At 48.0% G+C, this 25,023-nt stretch overlaps 1 protein-coding gene and 1 long non-coding RNA gene across 2 annotated transcripts in view; both read left to right on the forward strand.

The window, feature by feature from the left end:
• Positions 1-3,724: 3,724 nt before the first annotated feature.
• Positions 3,725-10,991, forward strand: LOC116986609. Its single transcript, XR_004415535.1, has 3 exons — positions 3,725-3,880; positions 4,966-5,076; positions 10,871-10,991. It is a non-coding gene; the product is annotated as an uncharacterized LOC116986609 (long non-coding RNA).
• Positions 10,992-11,850: 859 nt separating this feature from the next.
• The window catches only part of LOC116986620 (tubby-related protein 1-like), a 26,670-nt gene continuing 13,497 nt past the window's right edge, over positions 11,851-25,023 (forward strand). The window contains exons 1-5 of the mRNA XM_033042199.1: positions 11,851-11,854; positions 12,998-13,138; positions 15,221-15,300; positions 19,138-19,320; positions 21,821-21,933. Coding sequence (XP_032898090.1) covers positions 11,851-11,854; positions 12,998-13,138; positions 15,221-15,300; positions 19,138-19,320; positions 21,821-21,933 — 521 coding nt within the window. The remainder of the gene's footprint in view (positions 11,855-12,997; positions 13,139-15,220; positions 15,301-19,137; positions 19,321-21,820; positions 21,934-25,023) is intronic.

Here is a 25,023-nt window from a genome sequence, read left to right on the forward strand (position 1 = left end):
ATTTACCAGAATGCTGCCTGAATTGGTGGGACTTCAGCTCCAGGGAGAGGTTGGATAGACATGGATTGTCTTCTCTGGAACATCGGAGGTTGAGGGTAGACACGATAGCCGTAAATATAATCCTGTGAGAGGCAGAGATAGAGTAGACAGTCAGAAACCTTTTCCCCAGTGTGGAGATGTCTAGCACTAGAGGGCACAGATGAAAAGTGAGAGGGGAAAAGTGTAATGGAAATGTGCGTGGCAAGTTATTTACACGGAGTGGTGAGGGCTTGGAACACATTGCCAGGGGTGGTGGTGGAGGCAGGTATGAATGTTGCATTTAAGAGGGTTTTAGATCGGCACATGGAAATGCAGGAGATAAGAGAGATATGGATCATGTACAGGTAAATTAGATCAGTTTAACTGCATCATGAGTAGGAAAGAACTGCAGATGCTTGTTCAAATCGAAGGTAGACAGAAAAGACACAAAACCAGTCAGAAGAAGGATCTCGACCCGAAACGTCACCCATTCCTTCTCTCCACAGATGCTGCCTGTCCCGCTGAGTTACGCCAGCATTTTGTGTTTACCTTTAACTTGGCATCATGTTCGGCACAAACATTGTGGGCCGAAGGGCCCGTTCCTGTGCTGTACAGTTCTCTGTTCTAGGACAATTTCTCATTATCCAGAAACGTATCTGTTACAGTCTTTAATACCCCTCGGCTCCTTGTCTGATTGTATTCTGGCTGGATCTTGCTCTCGGTATCGTGAGTCTGTGCCGGCTAACGATTGTCTTCTTGCCCACACTAGCGCACGCTTCTGGAGCAGAAACAGAAGAAGAAACGGCAGGAGCCTCTACTGGTTCAGTCCAACACCGAGGACAAGGAGCCAAAGAAGATCAGGATAAAACGCACGGATGAACAGACCCCGCTGGTCGAAGCAAAGACAGTAAACCAGAGTAAGATGCATTGGTCAGTAGCTTCAATGAGGAAGCTAGCTTCCAGCTTCAAACCATGACCATTTGACCACACTGGGCCTGTACTCGCTGGAGTTTAGAAGAATGTGGGGTGACCTCATTGAAACGTAACGAATAGTGAAAGGCTTGGATAGAGTGGATGTGGAGAGGGATGTTTCCACTAGTGGGAGAGTCTAGGACTAGAGGGCAATGCCTCAGTATTAAAGGGCGTTCCTTTACAAAGGAATTGAGGGAGATTGTCTTTAGTCAGAGGGTGGTGAATCTGTGGAATTCTTTGCCACAGAAGGCTGTGGAGGCCAAGTCAGTAGATATTTTTAATGCGGAGATAGACAGATTCTTGATTAGTACGAGTGTCAGAGGTTCTGGGAGAATGGGGTTAGGAGGGAGAGATAGATCAGCCATGATTGAATGGCGGAGTAGACTTGATGGGCCGAATGGCCTAATTCTGCTCCTACCACTCATGACCTTATGATCTTCTAATGGAGACAAATTTCAAGGCTTCAAATGTGTATTTCGAGCAGTCACTGTTTTTATTTCAGATTCTCCACACCTGAAGTTATTGTGAATTTAATTGACAGGAAGTTAGATAATACGTTGAATGATCAGCAAACTATTTGAAGGATCAGAGCACATTACCTCTTTATCAACACTTGTCTCAATGTAGTTAAAAGTTAGCATTCAATGGACGTCGTTTTGCAATTTCTATCTGTGTGCAGAATTTACTAAAGTTATCTTTGTCTTCATCTCCTCCTGAAGCTTCAAACTTTGAGTATTTCATGCAATCCTTTATTAAAGGTGACTTTTTTTATCAAACCATTTTTAGTTAAGATCAAAGATAGACACAAAAAGCTGGAGTAACTCAGCGGGACAGGCAGCGTCTCTGGAGAGAAGGAATGGGTAAAGCTTCGGGTCGAGACCCTTCCTCAGACTTCTTTAGATTAGTTTAGTTTAGTTTCAAAACAAAGAAGCAATTCTGCCCATTGAGCCTTAAGGGCCTGTCCCATTTGGGCGTCATTTACGCGTCATTTACGCTACATAATTTACGCGTCACGAAGCACGACGCGCGCATGGTGCGCATTACACGAGCATGATGCGTGATGACGTAGGCAGTGACGCGCGGTTGCGCGCACGGCGCCCCAGGATTTTGGGATGTACAAAATCTTTGCGCGCCATCTGTGTGATGGACAAATGATGCCCAAGTGGGCCAGGCCCTTTAGTTTTTTTTAGTTTAGTTTAGTGATGCGGCATGGAATCAGGCCCCCTTGGCCCACGGTGATGGCGGTGACCAGCGACCACACGCACACTAGCACTATCCTACACACTAGGGATCATTTACAGCAGCCAATTAACCTACAAACCCGCACGTCTTTGGAATGCAGGAGGAAAACGGAGCACCCGGAGAAAACCCACGCGGTCACGGGGAGAACGTGCAAACTCCGTACAGACAGGACCTGTAGTCAGGATTGAACCTGGGTCTGTGGCGCTGTGAGGCAGCAACTCTGTCACCGTGCCGCCCCCTTCAATCAGCTACAATCCTGTGACTGGGCGAGTGGGGAATAAATAGTGGGTGTAACTCCAGGGCCAGGAGAGTGGAGCTCTGCACTGAGACAGAGAGGGTGGAATTCCGTGATGATCCCAGTCGAAGTGTTTCCAAGGCATTTTATGAGGAGTTGTCCTGTGGCTTTATGTGGAGCTGTTTGTAGAGAGGGTAGGCCTTAGTTAGAAACATAGAAAAACAGGTGGAGGAGTAGGCCGTTCGGCCCTTCGAGCCAGCACTGCCATTCAATATGATCATGGCTGATCAACATAAATCTGTACACTGTTCCTGCTTTCTCCCCATATCCCTTGATTCCTTTAGCCCTGCGAGCTGTATCTGACAAGTTCACATGCTAACTGAGTCTTGAGCCTGTGTGTGGACATCTGTGGTGGACCCCTGTGGACAAGCCTTTTGAAGTCTTATTCAGTTCAATGATTCAATTATATTTTATTGTCACATGTGCCTAGGTACAGTTAAATTACTTGTTGTTGCATACAACCCAGTAACACCATGCAGCAGACTTCACCGAGGCTGCAGTAAGCAAAGAATCACCACGTTTCTGGCAACGACAACGTTCCCAAAGTTCTCCGGGTAGCCTTATCTTCTTGCGACCCCCACCCCCCCCCCCCCCCCCCCACACTCCCACCTCCCACCTCCCACGAGTCCACACCGCCCAGCGATCCCCGCACACTTACACTATCCTGCACACACCAGGAACAATTTACAATGACACCAAGCCAATTTACCTACAAACCTGCTCGTCTTTGGAGTGTGGGAGGAAACCGGAGATCCCGGTGAAAACCAACGCGGGTCACGTGGAGAACGCACAAACTCCGTGCGGACAAGCACCCGTAGTCGGGATCGCACTCGGGTCCCTGGTGCTGTAAGGCAGAAACTCTTGGGGATGATCAGCCATGATCACATTGAAAGGCGGTGCTGGCTCGAAGGGCCGAATGGCCTACTCCTGCACCTATTTCCTATTGTCTATTGTCTCTACCGCTGTGCCTCCCGTTTTGGTTCTTAGACGTTATGGTGGAATAGCCCTTGATAACGCACTGCTTTAGTTTAGTGGAGTTATCTCCAACCTCCAGATGGGAACTACTGCCAGACAGTGCCTTATATGTTGCTCGGGACGCCTCTTATCAATGGCATTGTTTGCTCCCCCCCCCCCTTCCTCATCTTCCTCCCCACCTTACTTGTCCGCCTACGCACCGCGTTCTTACACAAGATGCAGACAAGAAGCCGAGAAAGAAGAAGCCAAAATCGGAGGCCGAGGATCCTGAGCCAGAGAATGACCCCTACGCCAAGTTCAACAAAGACCCCAAGAAGAAGAAGGAGAACCCAGCATCCTATTTCACTGTTGGGAAAACGTGCAAAAAACAGCAGCAAGGTATGTGGACCCGGCCCGGCCCAGTGCTGGTGCCCAGCAGAGCTGATCCCACTATGCAAAACAATGTAGAAACATGCATAGACACAAAATGCTTGTTGATTAGTGGGACTGGGTGTTACAATCCCTAAGATTTCGCTACAATTGACATTCTTGGGGATGACCACTAGGTGAATTTGATACCAATCAGACACATCTTCAGTTGTGTACCTCAACGTCACTGGGTGTTTCGGCCTTTTATCACAAGAGACCCTCAGTCGAGGCAGGCAGGCCCACCGCAGGTTGATCAGACTTGGGTGTGTGTCTTATTGTTAGCCTCTAGCTGGCCACGTGGCGGCCCAGACAGCATCTTTCCTCTTCAGCCACAGCCAGTGACTGCTCCGTTCGGCAGCATTGGCAAGTAACTCAGCGGAACAGGCAGCATCTCTGGAGAGAAGGAATGGGTGAAGTTTCGGGTCGAGACCCTTCTTCAAACATGCATCACACCTTAGTTTAGTTTGGAGATACAGCGCAGAGACAGGTCCACCGAGTCCGAACCGACCAGCGATCCCCGCACACTTACACAATCCTACACACACACACCAGGGACAATTTACAATTATCCCCAAGCCAATTAACCTACAAGCCTGCACGTCTTTGGAGTGTGGGAGAAAGCCGGACATCCCGGAGAAAACCCACGCAGGTTACGGGGAGAACGTACAAACCCCGCACAGACAGCACCCGTAGTCAGGATCGAACCTGGGTCTGTGGCGCTGTAAGGCAGCAACTCTGCCGCTGCGCCACCGTGGCCCAAAATGGCAAGCTGTGAGGGGGAATGCAAGCATCCAGTCATGTACCACCTCGCATGAACTCAGAATCTCCCAGCTTATTGTTGATGAAATCCCTATGCAGCATTGGAACTCAGTCTGCACACAATCATCTCCCACCTATAAGGGTTGAGCTGCTTCCACTGTATGTTACTACCACAGGCATTCAAATCATCTGCTTGGTCACCAGTTAACTGCATTGCCCAGATATCGCTGACGTTGCGTACTTGTGCAAAGAATGCCTTCATTTATGTTCCTTCATTTAATGAAACTTGATCACAGAGGAGTCTAGGGGTGAGGATGATGAGAACCAGGAGGAAGAGACATTAGTGGTGACGGCCACAAATCGTGCGAAAAAGAAAGTGTCAAGGGAGAAAACATCTAAACAGAAAGGTTAGGCTTTCATACATTATCACGTTTAAAGTGTGTGCGTGCGTGTGTGCGTGCGTGCGCGCGTGTGTGCGCGTGTGTCCATGTGTGCGCACGTCGGTGTATGAATCCGTGTGTGCACCCGGGTGTGCATGTGCATGTGGATGTGTGCGTGTGTGTTCCTGTGAGTGTGTGCTTGTGTATGTGTGTGAGTGTGTGAACATGAATGCCTGTGCATATGGGTGTGTGTTTGTGCATGTGTGCAGGCGCACATGTATGTGTGCATGCCATTGTGTGTATCCGTGTGTGCATCTCGGTGTGTCTGTGCGTGTGGGAGTGTGTTGGTTTAAGTTGTGCATGAGTACGTGTGAGCGTGTGTGTGTATGTGTGCACATTGGTGTGTGTATGTGCGTGTGTGCTTTGGTGTGTGTACGAGATCACTCGTGTATATAGGAAGGTCTGCAGTTCCTTGTGTCTACTGTGTGGGTCATTATGTTTCACTTATGTGAGAGCGTATGTGTATGTGCATGATATGTCTTTATGATTGTCTGTATGTGTTTGAGTGTGTGCACGTATATATATATATATATATATATATATATATATATATATATATATATATATATATATATATATGTATGCAACATTTTTGCATATGAATATAGGGACAATCTAATAGTGGTGCGTTCGGTGAGCATTTAAGTGGGGACATGTGCAGTTCATCACAATAGACAATTGACAATAGGTGCAGGAGTAGGCCATTCAGCCCTTTGAGCCAGCACCGCCATTCAATGTGATCATGGCCGATCATCCCCAATCAGTACCCCTTTCCTGCCTTCTCCCCATATCCCCTGACTCCGCTATCTTTAAGAGCCCTATCTAGCTCTCCCTTGAAAGTATCCAGAGAACCGGCCTTCCACTTTTGCTCACAGAGAGTTGTGAGTCTGTGGAATTCTCTGAGGCAGAGAATTCCACAGACTCACAACTCTCTGTGAGAAAAAGTGTTTCCTCGTCTCCGTTCTAAATGGCTTACCCCTTATTCTTAAACTGTGGCCCCTGGTTCTGGACTCCCCCCAACATCGGGAACATGTTTCCTGCCTCTAGCGTGTCCAAACCCTTAACAGTCTTCACAATGGGAGAGCAAGCAGGGATGTGCACAATACAATACAATACAATACAATACAATTTATTTGTCATTTGAACCCCATTGAGGTTCAAACGAAATGTTGTTTCTGCAGTCGTACACACAAGAAAGAACCAAGACACAACACAATTTACACAAACATCCATCACAGCGCATCTCCTCCTCGCTGTGATGGAAGGCAAAGACTTATCTCTCCCCTGCACTTCCCATTCCCCTCCCGATGTCAGAGTCAAAGTCAAAGCCCCCGGCAGGCGATGGCAATTGTCCCGCGGCCATTAACGCCGCGCCGGGTGATGCAAGGCCACGCTCCGGGTCTTGTTGTTGGAGCCCCCGGCGGGCGCTAGCAAAGTCCCGCATCCATTCCAAGCCGCGCGGGGCGGTGATGTAAGGCCCCGCTACAGGTAATCTTCAACCCCACAACTCGGGCGGGTGAAGTCGCCGTTGCGGAAGCCCCGAAAAGCGGTCTCCCAGCAGGGACCCGCGGGCTCCCGGTGTTCCTGTCTGCCAGACCTGCGGTTGGAGCCTCCGAATCCCCGTGGTCGGGTCGCAGCAGCGCGACCCGTCCATCCACAGGCTGTAAGCAAACATAATCGGCTGCAGGGATCTGCTGTTTCCACCCAGATACCTCACTGGTCTACGTTCGGGTTGATAACGCGCTTTTATTTACTCAGAGGAGTGGCACTGGGTCAACCGTAACTGATTGACTTTCATTAGTTTCATTAGTGTAAACTCTTTGAGAATGGGGATTTGGTAGGATGATGAGAAAACATTGCAGATGGAATGTGTGCTGCCTGCCATGGATGAAATGCCAACGAAAATAAAATCAACGGCAGGTAATCTGACTGCAATGACCAAAGGTTGACACGAAATGCTGGAGTACCTCAGCGGCAGCATCTCTGGAGGGAAGGAATGGGTGATGTTTCGGATCACGACCCTTCTTCTGACCCTTCTATTGAAGAAGGGTCTCGAACCGAAACGTACCATTCTACATTTCCTTGATCATCCGTCCCCTTCGATCTGTGTTTTCACACCTTACCCTTCCATATCTCTATGCCTCCCTCTCCCCTGACTCCCAGTCTCACCTGTTCCTTTTCACTAGAGACGCTGCCTGTCCCGCTGAGTTACTCCAGCATTTCCTGTCTATCTTTGGCATAAGCCAGCATCTGCAGCTCCCTCCTGGAAAGGTTAGGGATTTACCTGGTTAATTCAGAGATGCGACCTTTAGCTACTTTAGAGTGGCGCAGTGGTGGGGTTGCTGCCTTACAGCGCCAGAGACCCGGGTTCGATCCTGACTACGGCTGCTGCACAAACAGAGTTTGTATGTTCTCTCTGTGGCGCGTGGGTTTTCTCCGGGTGCTCTGGTTTCCTCCCACATTCCACTGACGTGCAGGTTTATCGGTTAATTAGCTTCCGTAAATTGTCCCTAGTCTGTAGGACGGAACGAATGTGCGGAGATCGCTGGTCAGTGTAGACTTGGTGGAGGGAACCCCTGACACCCGTACTAATCAAGAATCTGTCAATGAACGCCTCAAAAATATCCATTGATTTGGCCTTCACAGCCGTCTGTGGCAGAGAATCCCACAGATTCACCACCCTCTGACTAAAGAAATTACCCACATCTCCTTCCTAAAAGTATGTGCCTTTATTCTGAGGCTATTTGCCTCTGGCTCTAGACTCTCCCACAAATCTATGCTATCCATGCTATTCAGCATGCTATCCAGTCAGCAGAAAGACTACATGATTACAATCAAGCCATCCACAGTGTACAGATAGGCCCCACATTTGGAAAATTGTGCGCAGTCCTGGTCACCCCGTTGCAGGAAGGATGTTGAGGCTTTGGAGAGGGAGAAGAAAAGGTTTATCGAAATTCTGCCTGGATTAGAGGCAGTCGTAGTCGTAAGTCTAAGCGTCAGGTGAGGTTGGACAAACTTGTTTTTTTTCTGGGGAGCGTTGAAGGTTGAGGGGAAACCTGATGGAAGTACATCAACTAATGAGAGGCACAGATAGGGTAGACACTCAGAACCTTTTCTCCAGGGGTGAAAATGGCAAAGACTTGAGGGCATAACTTTAAGGTGAGATGGGCTAGTTTTCTACACAGAGGGTGGTGGGTGCCTGGAATGTTCTGTCAGGAATGGTGGCGGAGGCAGATATAATAGTGGATTTTCAGAGGCTTTTGGATAGACACATGGATATGCAGGGAATGAAGGGATAAGGATCACATACAGGCAGTGGAGATGAATTTAACGGCATCATGTTCAGTACGGGCATCGTTCCTGTGCTGTTCTATATAGTCTATGAAGCCATTCTGGGTATCCTGTGATTTGATGCCAGCCCTGCCAACTTGCACCATTAGAAACCAGCTGATTTAGTTTAGTTTAGTTTATTATTGTCACGTGTACTGAGGTACAGTGAAAAGCTTTATTGTTGTCTGCTATCCAGTGAAAAGACTATACGCGACTATACGCAACTATACAATCAAGCCGTCCACAGTGTACAGATGTAGGATAAAGGGAACAATGTTTAGTGCAAGATAAAGTCCAGTAAAGTCTGATTACGGATAATGTGTGGGTCTCCAATGATGGTAGGTCAGGACTGCTCTCTAGTTGGTGCTAGTTGCCTGATAGCAGCTGAGAAGAAGCTGTCCCTGAATCGGGAGGTGTGCCTTTTCAAGCATCTGTACCTCTTGCCGGATGGGAGAGGGGAGACGAGGGAGTGTCTGGGGGTGAGACTGGTCCTTGATTATGCTGGTGGCCTTGCCAGGGCAGCGTGAAGTGTAGATGGAGTCAACGGAAGGGAAGTTGCTGTTGCGTGATGGTCTGGGCTGCGTCCACAACTCTCTGTGTCTTCTTGTGGTCTTGGATGGAGCTGTTCCCAAACCACGCTGTGATGGCGCGGAATTTAACATGAGAAAGGAGGCGGCCATGGCGGCCTGCGCCATCTAAAGGGAATCAATGATTTGCAGCTTCCTTGATGAATGTGTTGAGTTCAGGAAAGAACAGTTGGTTATTCATTAAAGGGAGGTCTCATTCCCCCAAGATTCAAGATTCTAGAACAAGGGGTCACAGTTTAAGGATAAGGGGGAAATCTTTTAGGACCGAGATGAGGAAAACTTTTTTCACACAGAGAGTGGTGAATCTCTGGAATTCTCTGCCGCAGAAGGTAGTTGAGGCCAGTTCATTGGTTATATTTAAGAGGGAGTTAGATGTGGCCCTTGTGGCTAAAGGGATCAGGGGGTATGGAGAGAAGGCAGGTACAGGATACTGAGTTGGATGATCAGCCATGATCATATTGAATGGCGGTGCAGGCTCGAAGGGCCGAATGGCCTACTCCTGCACCTATTTTCTATGTTTCTATGTTTCTAAGATTCACACTGTTGGAGCGCAGAAGGTTAAGGGGGGACTTGATAGAGGTCTTTAAAATGATGAGAGGGATAGACAGAGCTGACGTGGATAAGCTTTTCCCACTGAGAGTAGGGAAGATTCAAACAAGAGGACATGACTTGAGAATTAAGGGACAGAAGTTTAGGGGTAACATGAGGGGGAACTTCTTTACTCAGAGAGTGGTAGCTGTGTGGAATGAGCTTCCAGTGGAAGTGGTGGAGGCAGGTTCGATTTTATCATTTAAAAAAAAATTGGATAGGTATATGGACGGGAAATGAATGGAGGGTTATGGTCTGAGTGCAGGTAGATGGGACTAGGAGAGAATAAGTGTTCGGCACGGACTAGAAGGGCCGGGATGGCCTGTTTCCGTGCTGTAATTGTTATATGGTTATATGTTGGCAGTGATTGAGCTTCATTCCAGCCTCAGCCGGTTCCTTTTCCTGCTACAAACTTGTGCATTGTCGGCTGCTCCTCCACAGCCTCTCTGATAAAGACGAGGACTTGCAGAACACACCTGTAGATCTGTGGATCGGGCAGCACGGTGGCGCAGTGGTAGAGTTGCTGCCTTACGGCTCCAGAGACCCGGGTTTGATCCTGACTAAGGGGCTGTCTGTACGGAATTTGTAAGTTCTCCCCGTGACCCGCGTGGGTTTTCTCCGATTGTTCCTGTTTCCTCCCAAACTCCAAAAATGTACAGGTTTGTAGGTTAATTGGTTTTGGTAAAGGTTGTGCATTGTCCCTAGTGTGTGTAGGATTGTGTTAATGTGCGAGGATCGCTGGCCAGCGCAGACTCGGTGGGCCGAAGGGCCTGTTTTCGCGCTGTATCTCTAAACGGAACTAAACTACAAGCCATCCTAGCAGAATTAGGCCATTCAGCCCATCGAGTCTACTCCGCCATTCTACCATGGCTGATCTACTTTTCCTTCTCAACCCCATGCTGCTGCCTTCTCCCAGTAACCATTGACACCCTTACTAATCAAGAATCTATCATTCCCTGTTTTGAAAACACCTAATGACAGTCTCCACAGCCGTCTGTGGAAATGAATACCACAAATTCACCACCCTTTGGTTCAAGAAATTCCTGCTCATCTCCATTCTGTAGGTAAATCCTTTTATTCTGAGGCTGTGCTCTTTGGTAGGTAGGTTTCAATGTTGCCGTATCCTTCCTTCCTGGCCATGTGTTGTCACGAGTAGCCTAGACCTTGCTGATGTTCTGATGTTCCCATCTCCCCGTCTGACTGGCTTTCTCTCTCCACGCTTTCACCGCATGCACCCGTCACCGGCTGCCGCGCAGAACCAGACAAGGATGAGCCCGAGTCCAAGGCCAGAGGGAAACCCAGCAAAACTCCCAGGAAGGAGACGACCTTAACCTTTCAGGCCGGGGGTGAGAAAAAGGTCAGAAGCAGAAAGAAAGGTTAGCCTCGTTCCCCCGTCTATCCACTCTCAGTCTGAAGAAGGGTCTCGACCTGAAACGTCATCTACTCCGTTTTTCATTTGGCATTAAACCATTTTTATTCGGCTCAAAATCCAAATGCTGGATGATATCAGTGGTGGATGGTCATCATAAGGTCATATGGTCACAAGTGATAATAGTAGAATTAGGCCAACTAACCTTCCCTCCTAACCCCATTCTCTTGCCTTCTCCCCATAACGTCCGACACCTGTACTAATCAAGAATCCATCTATCTATCTATCTATCTATCTATCTATCTATCTATCTATCTATCTATCTATCTATCTATCTATCTATCTATCTATCTATCTATCTATCTATCTATCTATCTATCTATCTATCTATCTATCTATCTATCTATCTCTGCCTTAAAGATATCAACTGACTTGGCCTCCACAGTCATCCGTGGCAAAGAATTCCACAGGTTCACCACCCTTTGACTCAATAAATTCCTCCTCATCTCCTTCCGAAAAGAACACCCTTTAATTCTGAGGCTATTACTAGTCTCCTAGATTCCTAGACTCTCCCATTTATGGAAACATCCACCCCACATCCTCTCTATCCAAACCTTTCACTATTCTGTATGTTTCAATGATGTCCAGCCTAATTCTTCTAAACTCCAGCGGGTACAGGTCCTGTGCCGACAAACGCTCATCATAGGTTAACCTACCTATTCCTGGGATCATTCTTGTAAACCTCCTCGGGACACTCTCCAGAGCCAGCACATCCTTCCTCAGATATGGTGCCCAAAATTGTTCACAATTTTCCAAATGGGGCCTTACCAGTGCCTTATAGTAGGCCTCCCTCGGTCATGAGTGACCATGGGTGATGCAACCTAGGATGCAAGCCTGGGCGATGTCATATGGAGGACAGGCTGTTGCCCATGCAGCACGTCCCCCCCTCTCCACATCACTGATCGATCGAAAGGAACAGCAGGGCTGTTACAGTTTGGCACCAGCGCCGTCGCAGGAGTTGCCAGAGCGAGGTTGTAGACAACGACGAACTGCCTTAGGGGCTCCGACTCCGGATTTTCTTGAGGTTTGCTCCTGGGGCCTTTTCAATGACTGGATACGGCCACAAGGCAGTGGAGGTTTTAAATCAGAGTTTTCCCTCTCCTAGATGCACTGCCTTCCCAGGCTGACGAGCCCCTTCTGCCCGAGACTCATGGGGGCGGGAGCGTCTACCTTCCCGTGCAGGTCTATAGCACCCGGCCACTGACCCAACAGCTCCTTGACCCAACAGCAAAGGAAACTGATACATTCTATCCCCATCACCAGCTGCTTTAAACACTGGTGTATGTCAGGACTAGTAACTCTCCACTAACATAAGAGCTTAATTTAGTTTAGTTTACTATATTCTCACATGTACCAAGGTACAGAGAAAATATTTTTTTGTTGCATGCTATATACCCAACAGAAGGACATTAGTACAATCAAGCCACCCATAGTGTACAGATACAGGATAAAGGCCATGATATTTAGTGCTCCATAAAGTCCTGTTAAATCTGATTAAAGATAGTCCGAGGGTCTCCAATGAGGTGGATGGCAGGTCAGGTCCGCTCTCCAGTTGGTGATAAGATGGGAGATATTATCCCTGAATCTGGAGGTGTGCGTTTTCACACTTCTGTAAATCTTGCCTAATGGGAGAGGGGAGAAGTGGCGAAGCCTGGTCCTTGATTACGCTGGTGGTCTTGCCGAGGCAGCGTGAAGTGTAGATGGAAGTGCCACGAGCAGAAAGTACTAAAGTTGATAGTGGGACGAGGGTTCATTTCATCAATGGTTGGTCATTAAATTCCCAATGGATTTGAATGGGAATGAAAATTAGGAGAGTTGACAGACAGACATCTGAGTCAATATTGCTCGACGTTTCTCAAGACACTTTAAGTTATTTACTTCCCTCCATCTTCTGATTCACTCTGTTAATCTTTCTTTTCATTGCTTCTGTGCTTTCCGCCGCTCCACTGCCCAGGGACACAGTCAGGACAGGATGAGAGTGAGGACCCAGAACCCAAACCAAAAGCCACAAAAACTAAAAAGAAGAAGCAGAACACGGCCAACATGTTCCAGGCTGGAGGAGCTGCGAGCAAGGAGAAAAAGACCAAGAAAAAAGGTTACACGTGCTTCAGTCGCTCCTGCCCGTTGCTTAGTAACACTGGCCTTCCACTAGGCCTTCACTGGCCTTCCACTAGGCCTTCACTGGCCTTCCACTAGGCTCCTCCTCCCTCAGCACTGCCTGTCCACTACCTCAAACACATCAGATTGTTAAGGGCTTGGACACGCTAGAGGCAGGAAACATGTTCCCGATGTTGGGGGAGTCCAGAACCAGGGGCCACAGTTTAAGAATAAGGAGTAAGCCATTTAGAACAGAGACGAGGAAACATTTTTTCTCACAGAGAGTGGTGAGTCTGTGGAATTCTCTGCCTCAGAGGGCGGTGGAGGCTGGATGCTTTCAAGAGAGAGCTGGATAGGGCTCTTAAAAATAGTGGAGTCAGGGGATAAGGGGAGAAGGCAGGAACGGGGTACTGATTGGGGATGATCAGCCATGATCACATTGAATGGTGGTGCTGGCTCGAAGGGCCAAATGGCCTACTCCTGCACCTATTGTCTATTGTGTGTTGTCTCCCATGTAGGTCAGACTGTCCTCCCACTAGGTGCAATCAATGCTCACAGCCTGGACAAATACCAGGTCCAATTGTGTGTCATGCGTTGAAATCAAGACGTATAGGGGAATAATCAAAGCATTTAAGGGCAGCACGGTGGCGCAGTGGTAGAGCTCCTGCCTTACAGCGCCAGAGACCCCGGTTCGATCCTGACTATGGGTGCTGTCTGTACGGAGTTTGTACCATCCGGCCCATCAAGTCTACTCCGCCATTCAATCATGGCTGATCTATCTTTCCCACACAACCCCATTCTCCTACCTTCCCCCTATAAGCCCTGACACTCGCACTAATCAAGAATCTGTCAATCCCCGCCTTAAGAATATTCACTGACTTGACCTCCACAGCTGCATGTGGCAAAGAATTCCACAGAGTCACCACCTACTGACTAAAGAAATTCCTCCTCATCTCCTTTCCAAAGGTACATCCAAGTTCTTGACTCCTTTATTCTGAGGCCTAGACTCTCCCACTAGTGGAAACATCCTCTTCATGCCCACTCTATCCAGGCCTTTCACTATTCGGTAAGCTTCAATGCACCTTCTCCCCGTGACCTGCGTGGGTTTTCTCCAGGAGCTCCGGTTTCCTCCTATACTCCAGACGTACAGGTTTGTGGACTAATTGGCTTGGTAAAATTGTAAATTGCCCGAGTGTGTGTGTGGATAGTGTTAGTGTGCGGGGATCGCTGGTCGGCGCGGACTCGGTGGGCCGAAAGGCCTGTCTCCGCGCTGTATCTCCAAACTAAACAAAGCATTGCACAGTAGGGCGGGTGCCAGTGATCATAATGAGTGCGTCAGGGAGGGGACTGAAACACAGCGTGCTGGAGAAACTCAGCCGGTCAAGCAGCATCTGCGGAGAGAATGGCCAGATGATGTTTCAAGACCCTTCTTCAGACTGATGGATGGGTTTGATGAGTCTACTTTATTGTCATGTGTATCAATAGACAATAGACAATAGGTGAAGGAGCAGGCCATTCGGCCCTTTGAGCCAGCACCAGTATCGAGGTACAGTGAAAAGCTTTTGTTGCATGCTGACAAGTCAGCGGAAAGACAACACATGATTATAATCGAGCTGTCCACTGCGCACAGATACATGATAAAAAGCTACATAAAACGTGAGTAATGTTTAGTGCAAGATAAAGTCCACGAACGTCCAATCAAAAATAGTGTGAGTGTCTCAAATGAGGTAGATAGTAGCTCAGGATTGCTCTCTGGTTGTTGGTAGGATGGTCCAGTTGCCCGATAATAGTTGGGAAGAAACTGTCCCTGAATCCGGAAGTGTGTGTTTTCACATTTCTGAAAGGAGAGGGGAGTAAAGAGAGCTGCCAGGGTGCGATTTGTCCTTGATTATGCCTTGCCGAGGCAGCATGAAGATTGGATGGAGTCAATGGAAGGGAGGTTGGTTTGTGCGATGGTTTGTGCTGCATCCACGATTCTCTGCAACGCTGCGTCCACAACATGATGATATTGTTTGTGAGTGTTCTGTTGTCGGCACGTGTGACAATTCAACGTTCTTGACCCTTGACTCTGATCCGACAGAATCCGAAGATGACGAGAATAAAACCGCACAAAGGAACAGCAACAGAAAGGGAAAGTGTGCAAAGAAAAAATCAACCAGTGTAAGTTTATATTTTCTGCTGTCCAGTCAATTGCTTAATGATCTCGTTAATTAACTGGAATGATAACAGGCCAGTGATTGTGTGTGGGAATGGGATTGTTGCCAAATCGTGTGTAGGAAGGAACTGCAGATGCTGGTTTACAATGAAAATAGACACATAATGCAGGAGTAACACAGCGGGTCAGGCAGCATCTCTAGAGAAAAGGAATATGTGACATTTCGTGTCGGGTTGGGTCTGATGAAGGGTCTCGACCGGAAACATCACCTATTCCTTTTCCCCAGAGATGCTGCCTGACCCGCTGAGTTACTCCAGCATTTTAGAAACATAGAAACATAGAAATTAGGTGCAGGAGTAGGCCATTCGGCCCTTCGAGCCTGCACCGCCATTCAATATGATCATGGCTGATCATCCAACTCAGTATCCCGTACCTGCCTTCTCTCCATACCCTCTGATCCCCTTAGCCACAAGGGCCACATCTAACTCCCTCTTAAATATAGCCAATGAACTGGCCTCGACTACCCTCTGTGGCAGAGAGTTCCAGAGATTCACCACTCTCTGTGTGAAAAAAGTTCTTCTCATCTCGGTTTTAAAGGATTTCCCCCTTATCCTTAAGCTGTGACCCCTTGTCCTGGACTTCCCCAACATCGGGAGCAATCTTCCTGCATCTAGCCTGTCCAACCGCTTAAGAATTTTATAAGTTTCTATAAGATCCCCTCTCAATCTCCTAAATTCTAGAGAGTATAAACCAAGTCTATCCAGTCTTTCTTCATAAGACAGTCCTGACATCCCAGGAATCAGTCTGGTGAACCTTCTCTGCACTCCCTCTATGGCAATAATGTCCTTCCTCAGATTTGGAGACCAAAACTGTACGCAATACATCCAGGTGTGGTCTCACCAAGACCCTGTAAAACTGCAGTAGAACCTCTCTGCTCCTATACTCAAATCCTTTTGGTATGAAAGCTAACATACCATTCGCTTTCTTCACTGCCTGCTGCACCTGCATGCCTACTTTCAATGACTGGTGTACCATGACACCCAGGTCTCGCTGCATCTCCCCTTTTCCTAGTCGGCCACCATTTAGATAATAGTCTGCTTTCCTGTTTTTGCCACCAAAATGGATAACCTCACATTTATCCACATTATACTGCATCTGCCAAACATTTGCCCACTCACCCAGCCTATCCAAGTCACCTTGCAGTCTCCTAGCATCCTCCTCACAGCTAACACTGCCCCCCAGCTTAGTGTCATCCACAAACTTGGAGATATTGCCTTCAATTCCCTCATCCAGATCATTAATATATATTGTAAATAGCTGGGGTCCCAGCACTGAGCCTTGCGGTACCCCACTAGTCACTGCCTGCCATTGTGAAAAGGACCCGTTTACTCCTACTCTTTGCTTCCTGTTTGCCAGCCAGTTCTCTATCCACATCAATACTGAACCCCCAATGCCGTGTGCTTTAAGTTTGTATACTAATCTCTTATGTGGGACCTTGTCGAAAGCCTTCTGGAAGTCCAGATACACCACATCCACTGGTTCTCCCCTATCCACGCTACTAGTTACATCCTCGAAAAATTCTATAAGATTCGTCAGACATGATTTACCTTTTGTAAATCCATGCTGACTTTGTCCAATGATTTCACCACTTTCCAAATGTGCTGCTATCCCATCTTTAATAACTGACTCTAGCAGTTTCCCCACTACCGATGTTAGACTAACTGGTCTGTAATTCCCCGTTTTCTCTCTCCCTCCCTTCTTAAAAAGTGGGGTTACGTTTGCTACCCGCCAATCCTCAGGAACTACTCCAGAATCTAAAGAGTTTTGAAAGATTATTACTAATGCATCCACTATTTCTGGAGCTACTTCCTTAAGTACTCTGGGATGCAGCCTATCTGGTCCTGGGGATTTATCGGCCTTTAATCCATTCAATTTACCCAACACCACTTCCCGGCTAACCTGGATTTCACTCAATTCCTCCAACTCCTTTGACCCGCGGTCCCCTGCTATTTCCGGCAGATTATTTATGTCTTCCTTAGTGAAGACGGAACCAAAGTAGTTATTCAATTGGTCCGCCATATCCTTGTTCCCCATGATCAACTCACCTGTTTCTGGCTGCAAGGGACCTACATTTGTTTTAACTAATTTTGTGTCTATCTTCATTGCCAAATCATGCCTTATGACCAATGATAGACACAAAGTGCTGGAGTAACTCAGCAGGTCAGGCAGCATCTCTAGACAAAACGGATGGGTGACATTTCGGGTCGGAACCCTTCTTCAGGCTGAAAGTAGAAGGGGGGTGGGGGGGTGGGGGGGTGGGGGAACTGTAGGTAAAAAAAGGCCAGAATAAATCAGGGCTGGCAACAGATGACCAAGGAAGGGTAGAGCCCACAATGGCCCATTGTTGGCTGGGTAAGAGGTGACAATGAAGGGATACAGGGATGTGAACAGTGGAACTAGAAGGATGAACAGGGTTTGTGACCAAACTTGTTTGGGAAAATGGCAGAGTAAAAAGATTAGAAGCAATGTCTAACTGGACTGCAATGGAAGAGAATGCCTATCACAAAGATCTGGGGACTGACAAGTATTAAGGCATTCAAGAGATTTTTGGTCTGAACTGATGTTGCATCAGACTATATCCATCAGGTATTATTCAGAAGCCACTGACAAGGAGTCAGGCATTGAGAAAGGACATGGATTGAGATAGAGAGAGAAAGATTGTGAGAGAGAGTCAAGAGTGTGTTATGTCCCAAAACAAAATATTGCGTAGAACCGGACTGCCGGAGTAACTCAGCAGCTCAGGCAGCATCTCTGAAGGACACGGATGGGTGGCGTTGTGGGTCGGGGCCTTTCTTCAGACTGATCGCAGTAGGGGAGAGAAAGGTGGTAAAGGTGGAAGGGCGGCACGGTGGCTCAGCGGTAGAGCCGCTGCCTTACAGCGCCAGAGATCCGGGTTCGATCCTGACTACAGGTGTTGTCTGTACTGAGTTTGTACGTTCTCCCAATGACCACATGGGTTTTCCCCAGGTGTCATAGAGTCATAGAGTCATACAGTGTGGAAACAGGCCCTTCGGCCCAACTTGCCCACACTGTCCAACAATGTCCCAGCTACACTAGTCCCACTTGCCTGCACTTTGTCAATATCCCTCCAAACCTGTCCTATCCATGTACGTGTCTAACTATTTCTTAAACAATGGGATAGTCCCAGCCTAAACGTCTGGCAGCTTGTTCCATACACCCACCACCCTTTGTGTGAAAAAGTTACCCCTCAGATTCCTATTAATTCTTTTCCCCTTCACCTTGACCCTATGTCCTCTGGTCCTCCATTCCCCTACTCTGGGCAGGAGACTCTGTGCATCTACCCGATCTATTCCTATCATGATTTTGCTTCAGTTTCCTCCCACACTCCAAAGACGTTTAGGTTTGTAGGTGACTTAGCTTTGGTAAAAATTGTAAATTGTCCCTTATGTATACAGAGTGTGGTTTAGTGTACGCGATGATCGTGGTCGGAGCGGACTCGGTGGGACAAAGGGCCTGTTTCTGCGCTGTATCTCTAAAGACTAAAGTCTAAAGTATAGGCACGTGGAAGTGCAGGGAATGGAGGGACATGGATCATGTACAGGCGGATGAGATCAGTTTAACTTGGCATTGTGTTCTGCACAAACATGGTGGGCCGAAGGGCCCGTAGCTGTGCCTGTGTTGTGCTGTTCCAATGTCTATGCTCCAAATCTGTTTAGCATGCGGAGTGCTAGCGGTCGTTTGGCCTGGCGGCCGCACTGGGTTGGGGTTGCAGAAGTCAGAGACCGTTCCCTGACTGGCCATCACTCATCTTCTGTTTGCAGGACAGTATGACCACCAGGGCAGAATCTCCCATCCTGGAAATCGATGACCTGGAGAAGTTTGTGTTGCAGCCCGCAGCCCAGGGCACCACCATCAAATGCAAAGTCACCAGGGACAAGAAAGGCATGGACAGAGGTCTGTACCCCACCTACTACCTGCACTTGGACGCCAACGAGAACAAAAAGGTAGGTGTGATATGTTGGGTTGGAACAATAGCCACAAATGGGGTAAGTAATTTCACAGTAATCTACTCAATCACTGTCTTCATCAGGTCATAAGTGATAGGAGCAGCATTAGGCCATTCGGCCCAGCGTAAGATGCAGGCACGCATACGGGTAAAATGTCAGGGCACATATGTGTAAAATGCCAGTGCACATACGTGTGTAAGATGCCAGTGCACATACACGTAAGATGCCGATGCACGTGCGTGTAAGATGCCAGTGCACATATGTGTAAGATACCAGCGTGCATGCGTAGGATTTGCCTACGTGGAAGTTAACCGTTTGGGACTGTTCATCAGGGACCATAGCTTGGAGATAAAAACCACTGGCCTTCCGTAAGGCGCTGACAAAGGGATCCAGAGGGTGGTGAATCAGTGGAATTCATTGCCACAGACGGCTGTGGTTAAAGATCTTATAGCGGATCTTTGGCTGTGGAGGCCAAGTCAATGGGTATGTTTAAAGCAGAGATTGACAGGTTTGTGTTTAGTACGAGTGTCAGAGGTTTTGGGGCGATGGCAGGAGAATATGGTTGCGAGGGAAAGATCACCCATGATTGAATGGCTGAGAGAGACTCAATGGGCCGAATGGCCTAATTCTGCTCCTATGACTTATGAACAGATGAGCAAAGTGCTGGAGTAACTCGGTGGGTCAGGCAGCACCCCTGGAGAGCATGGAGAGATGACGTCTCGGGTCGAGACCTTTCTACTAGTTCCCTGAGGAATGGTTTGTGCTTGTTCCACACATTTGACCTCAGCTGGCTCTCTGACTGACCTATCACCATCCTTAGGGATCGTTAACCTCTGCTTTCCACGGTGTCAACTTTTCTTCAGCTGCTGAAGAAATTGTTTTAAATCCCTGTAGGTGACATTTGGCAGTGAACTAGTTCATTCCGTCAGTGGGAAAAGGCCAGTTTCAATTTACATCCAGGCATGAACTTTTAATAAACCTAACTCCGATTTTCAGTGCGACAGAAAATGTATTTTAATGATCGATTGCACAGGAAGAAGGTGCAGTTTTGGAGGTGAATTGGCTTCGGTAAAAATTGTAAATTGTCCCTCGCCTGCAGGAGAGTACTAGTGTACGGGAATAGGCACAAAATGCTGGAGTAACTCAGCGGGACAGGCAGCATCTCTGGAGAGAAGGAATGGGTGATGTTTCGGGTCGAGACCTTTCTTCAGCGATCACTGGGTCAACATTAGGTGTGCTTCGGATAACGAAACTCCTGGATAGAGTCGACGTGGAAAGGATGTCTCCACTAGTTGGAGAGTCTAGGACCAGAGGGCACGGCCTCAGAATAAAAGGACAAAGCTTTACAAAAGAGATGAGGAGGAATTTCTTTAGCCAGATGGGGGTGAAGCTGTGGAATTCATTGCCACAGACGGCGGTGGAGGCCAAGACACTGGGTATTTTTAATGCGGGGATTGATGTGTTCTTGATTAAGAAGGCCATCAAAGGCAGGAGAATGGGGTTGAGAGGGAAAAGTAGATTAGCCATGATTGAATGACGGAATAGACTTGTTTGGCTGAATGACCTAATTTTGCTCCCAAGTGTTACAGTCTCATGCTTCTGCAGGGAAGGTTCAGTAATCCTCATCCCTCCTGGAAATTAAAATAGCAGAAATCTTATGACTTCACAAAATTCATGACTTTGAGTTTAGTTTAGTTTATTGTTACGTGAACCGAGGTACAGTGAAAAGCTTTTGTTGCGTGCTAACCAGTCAGCGGAAAGACAACACATGATTATAATCGAGCCATGCACAGTGTACAGATACATGATAAAGGGAATAATATGAAAAATGTTTAGTACAAGATAAAGTCCGGTCAAAGAGATAGATAGTTGCTCAGGACTGTTCTCTAGTTGTTGGTAGGATGGTTCAGTTGACTGATAACAGCTGGGAAGAAACTGTCCCTGAATCTGGAGGTGTGCATGTTCACACTTCTATACCTTTTGCCCGATGGGAGAGGGGAGAAGAGGGAGTGTCCGGGGTGCGACTGGTCCTTGATGGTGCTGCTGGCCTTGCTGAGGCAGCGCGAGGTATAGATGGAGTCAATGGAAGGGAGGTTGGTTTGCGTGATGGTCTGGGCTGCGACTGCAATTCTCTTGCGGTCTTGTTCCCCAGCTATTCTTTCTCATAATCTATCTATGAAGAGGTTAAGTAGTCACCAGTGAGGGTGGGCACACAATGAGCATTGGATCTGTGGTATTATTTATCCGAGTAGCAGGTTGCTCACAAGCACATTCCTCACATGTTACGGAGGGAGTGACATCGCAGTCTGTCAGAGGATCGCTGCACCCTGCATCAAAGCTCACATTACACGAGCCCTCAACCACTGTACTGAGAGCCTCAGCAGAAAAAAGCCCCATCTGTGATGAACAGATTGGGATTTAAATTCAGACATTACGTCATTGGCTAATCCAGGGTTTTATCCCATGCTTCCAGCTAAATCTTGTTCTTTCCTCCCAGGTTTTCCTGCTCGCTGGAAGAAAGAGGAAAAAGTGCAAAACTTCCAATTACCTCATTTCAATCGATCCAACGGACCTGTCCAGAGGGGGGGAGAACTTCATCGGAAAACTCAGGTTGTGCCTCTAACAGTTTGTCTATCCCACGGGAATAGATCGGGTGGATGCACAGAGTCTCGTGCCCAGGGTAGGGGAATCGAGGACCAGAGGACATAGGTTGAAGGTGAAGGGGAAAAGATGTAATAGGAATCTGAGGGGTAACCTTTTCACACAAAGGGTGGTGGGCGTATGTAACAAGCTGCTGGAGGAGGTAGGTGAGGCTGGGGCTAGGGCTATCCCAACGTTTAAGAAACAGTTGGACAGGTACATGGCTAGGACAGGTTTGGAGGGATATGGACCAAACGCGGGCAGGTGGGACTAGTGTAGCTGAGACCTGTTGTCTGGTATGGGCAAGTTGGGCCGAAGGGCCTGTTTCCACACTGTATCACTCTATGTCTCTTTGACAATTACTCCCACTCACCCTCTAGGCCTATCCTTGACAGGCAAACCCTCAAACAACTTCCACAGGTGAAGATGTCTCTGGCCGTTGGATTTAGTTTAGTTTAGTTTAGTTTAGAAACATAGAAACATATGTAGGTGCAGGAGTAGGCCATTCAGCCCTTCGAGCCTGCACCGCCATTCAATATGATCATGGCTGATCATCCAACTCAGTATCCTGTACCTGCTTTCTCTCCATACCCCCTGATCACTTTAGCCACAATTGATTGAATTGAATTGAATACCTTTATTGTCATTCAGACCTTACGGTCTGAACGAAATTTCAAGCCTGCAGTCATACATACAATCATACAATAATAAACAACAATAAACACAAATTAACACCACCACAGTGTATCCTCCAAGCACCTCCTCACTGTGGTGGAGGCAAAAATCTTAGGGTTACTGTCGCTTCCCTCCTCTTCTCCCTCTGTGCTGAGGCGATTCCCCACCGGGCGATGGCACAACAGTCCCGTGGCTCACCGAACCCCGCAAACGGGCCGGTTCAAACACCGCGGCCCGGGGGTGGTCGAAGCTGCCGCCCTCCAGTCCAGCACACACAGCCGCTGGCCCGCGGCTCAACCCAGGACTCAGGTCACCGCCGCCAGAACGCCGTCCCAGCCACCGGAGCACCGTTCCAGCCCCGAGCCGGATCGCCCTCACGTGAGTACCGTTCTCCCTCGGGCTGGGCCACTCCGACGGGAGTGCCGTTCTCCCTCGGGCTGGGCCACTCCGATGGGAGTGCCGTTCCTCCCTCGGGCTGGGCCACTCCGACGGGAGTGCCGTTCCTCCCTCGGGCTGGGCCACTCCGACGGGAGTGCCGTTCCACCCTCGGGCTGGGCCACTCCGACGGGCCACAGCCCCTCACGGGAAAGTCTCTCAGCCCCTCGCCAGGCCGCTCTCACGAGAGCGCAGTTCCAGCCCCGGTCTGGGCCACCCTCACGGGAGCGAGCTCAGGGCAAGTCCTGTCAGCTGCCTCCAGAGTCCCGAGGTCGCCAGCTCCGCCATTAGGCCTCAGCGTAGACGGAGGCAGAGAAGGGGGATACGACAAAAAGGTCGTAATCCCCCGAAGGGAGAGACAGCAAGCCCCGTTTCACCCCCCACCCCCCCCCCCCCCCCCCCAACATATACACGACCTAAAAACCAAAAACGTACTAGACAAAACGAAAAAACAAACACAAAAAAGTAAAAGACAAACAGACTGCAGGCGAGCCGCAGCCGTTCCCAGCGCCGCCACTTCCGCCACAAGGGCCACATCTAACTCCCTCTTAAATATAGCCAATGAACTGGCCTCAACTACATTCTGTGGCAGAGAATTCCAGAGATTCACCACTCTCTGTGTAAATTTTTTTTTCTCATCTCAGTCCTAAAAGATTTCCCCTTTATCCTTAAAAGTTTAGAAGCCCTTCGGCCCACCGAGTCTGTGCCAAACAGCGATCCCCACGGACTTACACTATCCTACGCACATTAAGGATGTTTTACTTTCATACAAAACCAATTGACCGGCAAACCTGTACGTCTTTGGAGTGTGGGAGGAAACTGGAGATCCCGGAGAAAACCCACGCAGGCCACGGAGAGAACGCAGAAACTCCGTACAGACAGCACCCGTAGTCAGGATCGATCCTGATTATTACTAAATTAAAAATAAGTTATATCATTCAACACATTATTTACTGACCCATATACACAATGCCATTTCACCAAAGACCTTTGCAGTCATGGAAAGATACATGGCCACGGCCCACAGAGTCAATATTGATTATCAAACATCCCAATTTCCCTTTTCTAAACTTTTTCCTTCAAAACTTTGCAAGGATTATTTTATTTTATTATTTTGACCTTCTAAGAAGTAGAATTTGGAACTAGCTTTAGCGCTCCTCATGCCTTCTCTGCCATTCGAGGAGATTGTTTCTATTTCATGCGAGCATCACCTTCCTGCATTAACCACATATACCTTGATCCTCTTAATAACTATTAATTTATCAACTGGTTGAGATGATGGTGGAAGTTTGCATGTGGTGGTATGTTGTGAAAAGATTGGATAGCTTATGGTCATTCTACCAACACTCGGCTTCAGATCGGAAACTGGCCCTTCGGCCCACCGAGTCCGTACTGACCAGTGATCACCCTGTACACTAGCACTATCCTACACACTAGGGGCAATTTACAATTTTTTTTTTTTTTTTTTTTTTTAATATTTTTTTATTGGAGATAGGTACATAGGTACATAGGTACATAACCTATTTACATCATTACACTTACATTTTTGAATTGATAATATTGTCAATTATTATTACATTGTCTCCAATACCTTTTGCCTTTTTTTTTTTAAACTAGATAGAACTAAAGAGATAGATGAAGTAATTTTTTACCAAAGCTAATTCATCCTACAAACCTGTACGTCTTCAGTGTGTGGGAGGAAACCGGAGCACCCGGAGAAATCCCGCGCGGTCACGGGGAGAGCGTACAAACTCCATACAGACAAGCACCCATAGCCAGGATTGAGCCCGGGTCTCTGGTGCTGTAAGGCAGCAACTCTACCGCCTGGCCTCCCTGCCGCCTGGGACTCTTATCCTTCCGTGGTCTTTTGCTGATGCTGTCAATAATTATTCCCCTCTTGAAAACATCTACTTGATTTTAGACAGACACAAAAAAGCTGGAGTAACTCAG

The sequence above is a fragment of the Amblyraja radiata genome, chromosome 24, assembly GCF_010909765.2.
Source record: "Amblyraja radiata isolate CabotCenter1 chromosome 24, sAmbRad1.1.pri, whole genome shotgun sequence".
Taxonomy (NCBI): Eukaryota; Metazoa; Chordata; class Chondrichthyes; order Rajiformes; family Rajidae; genus Amblyraja; species Amblyraja radiata.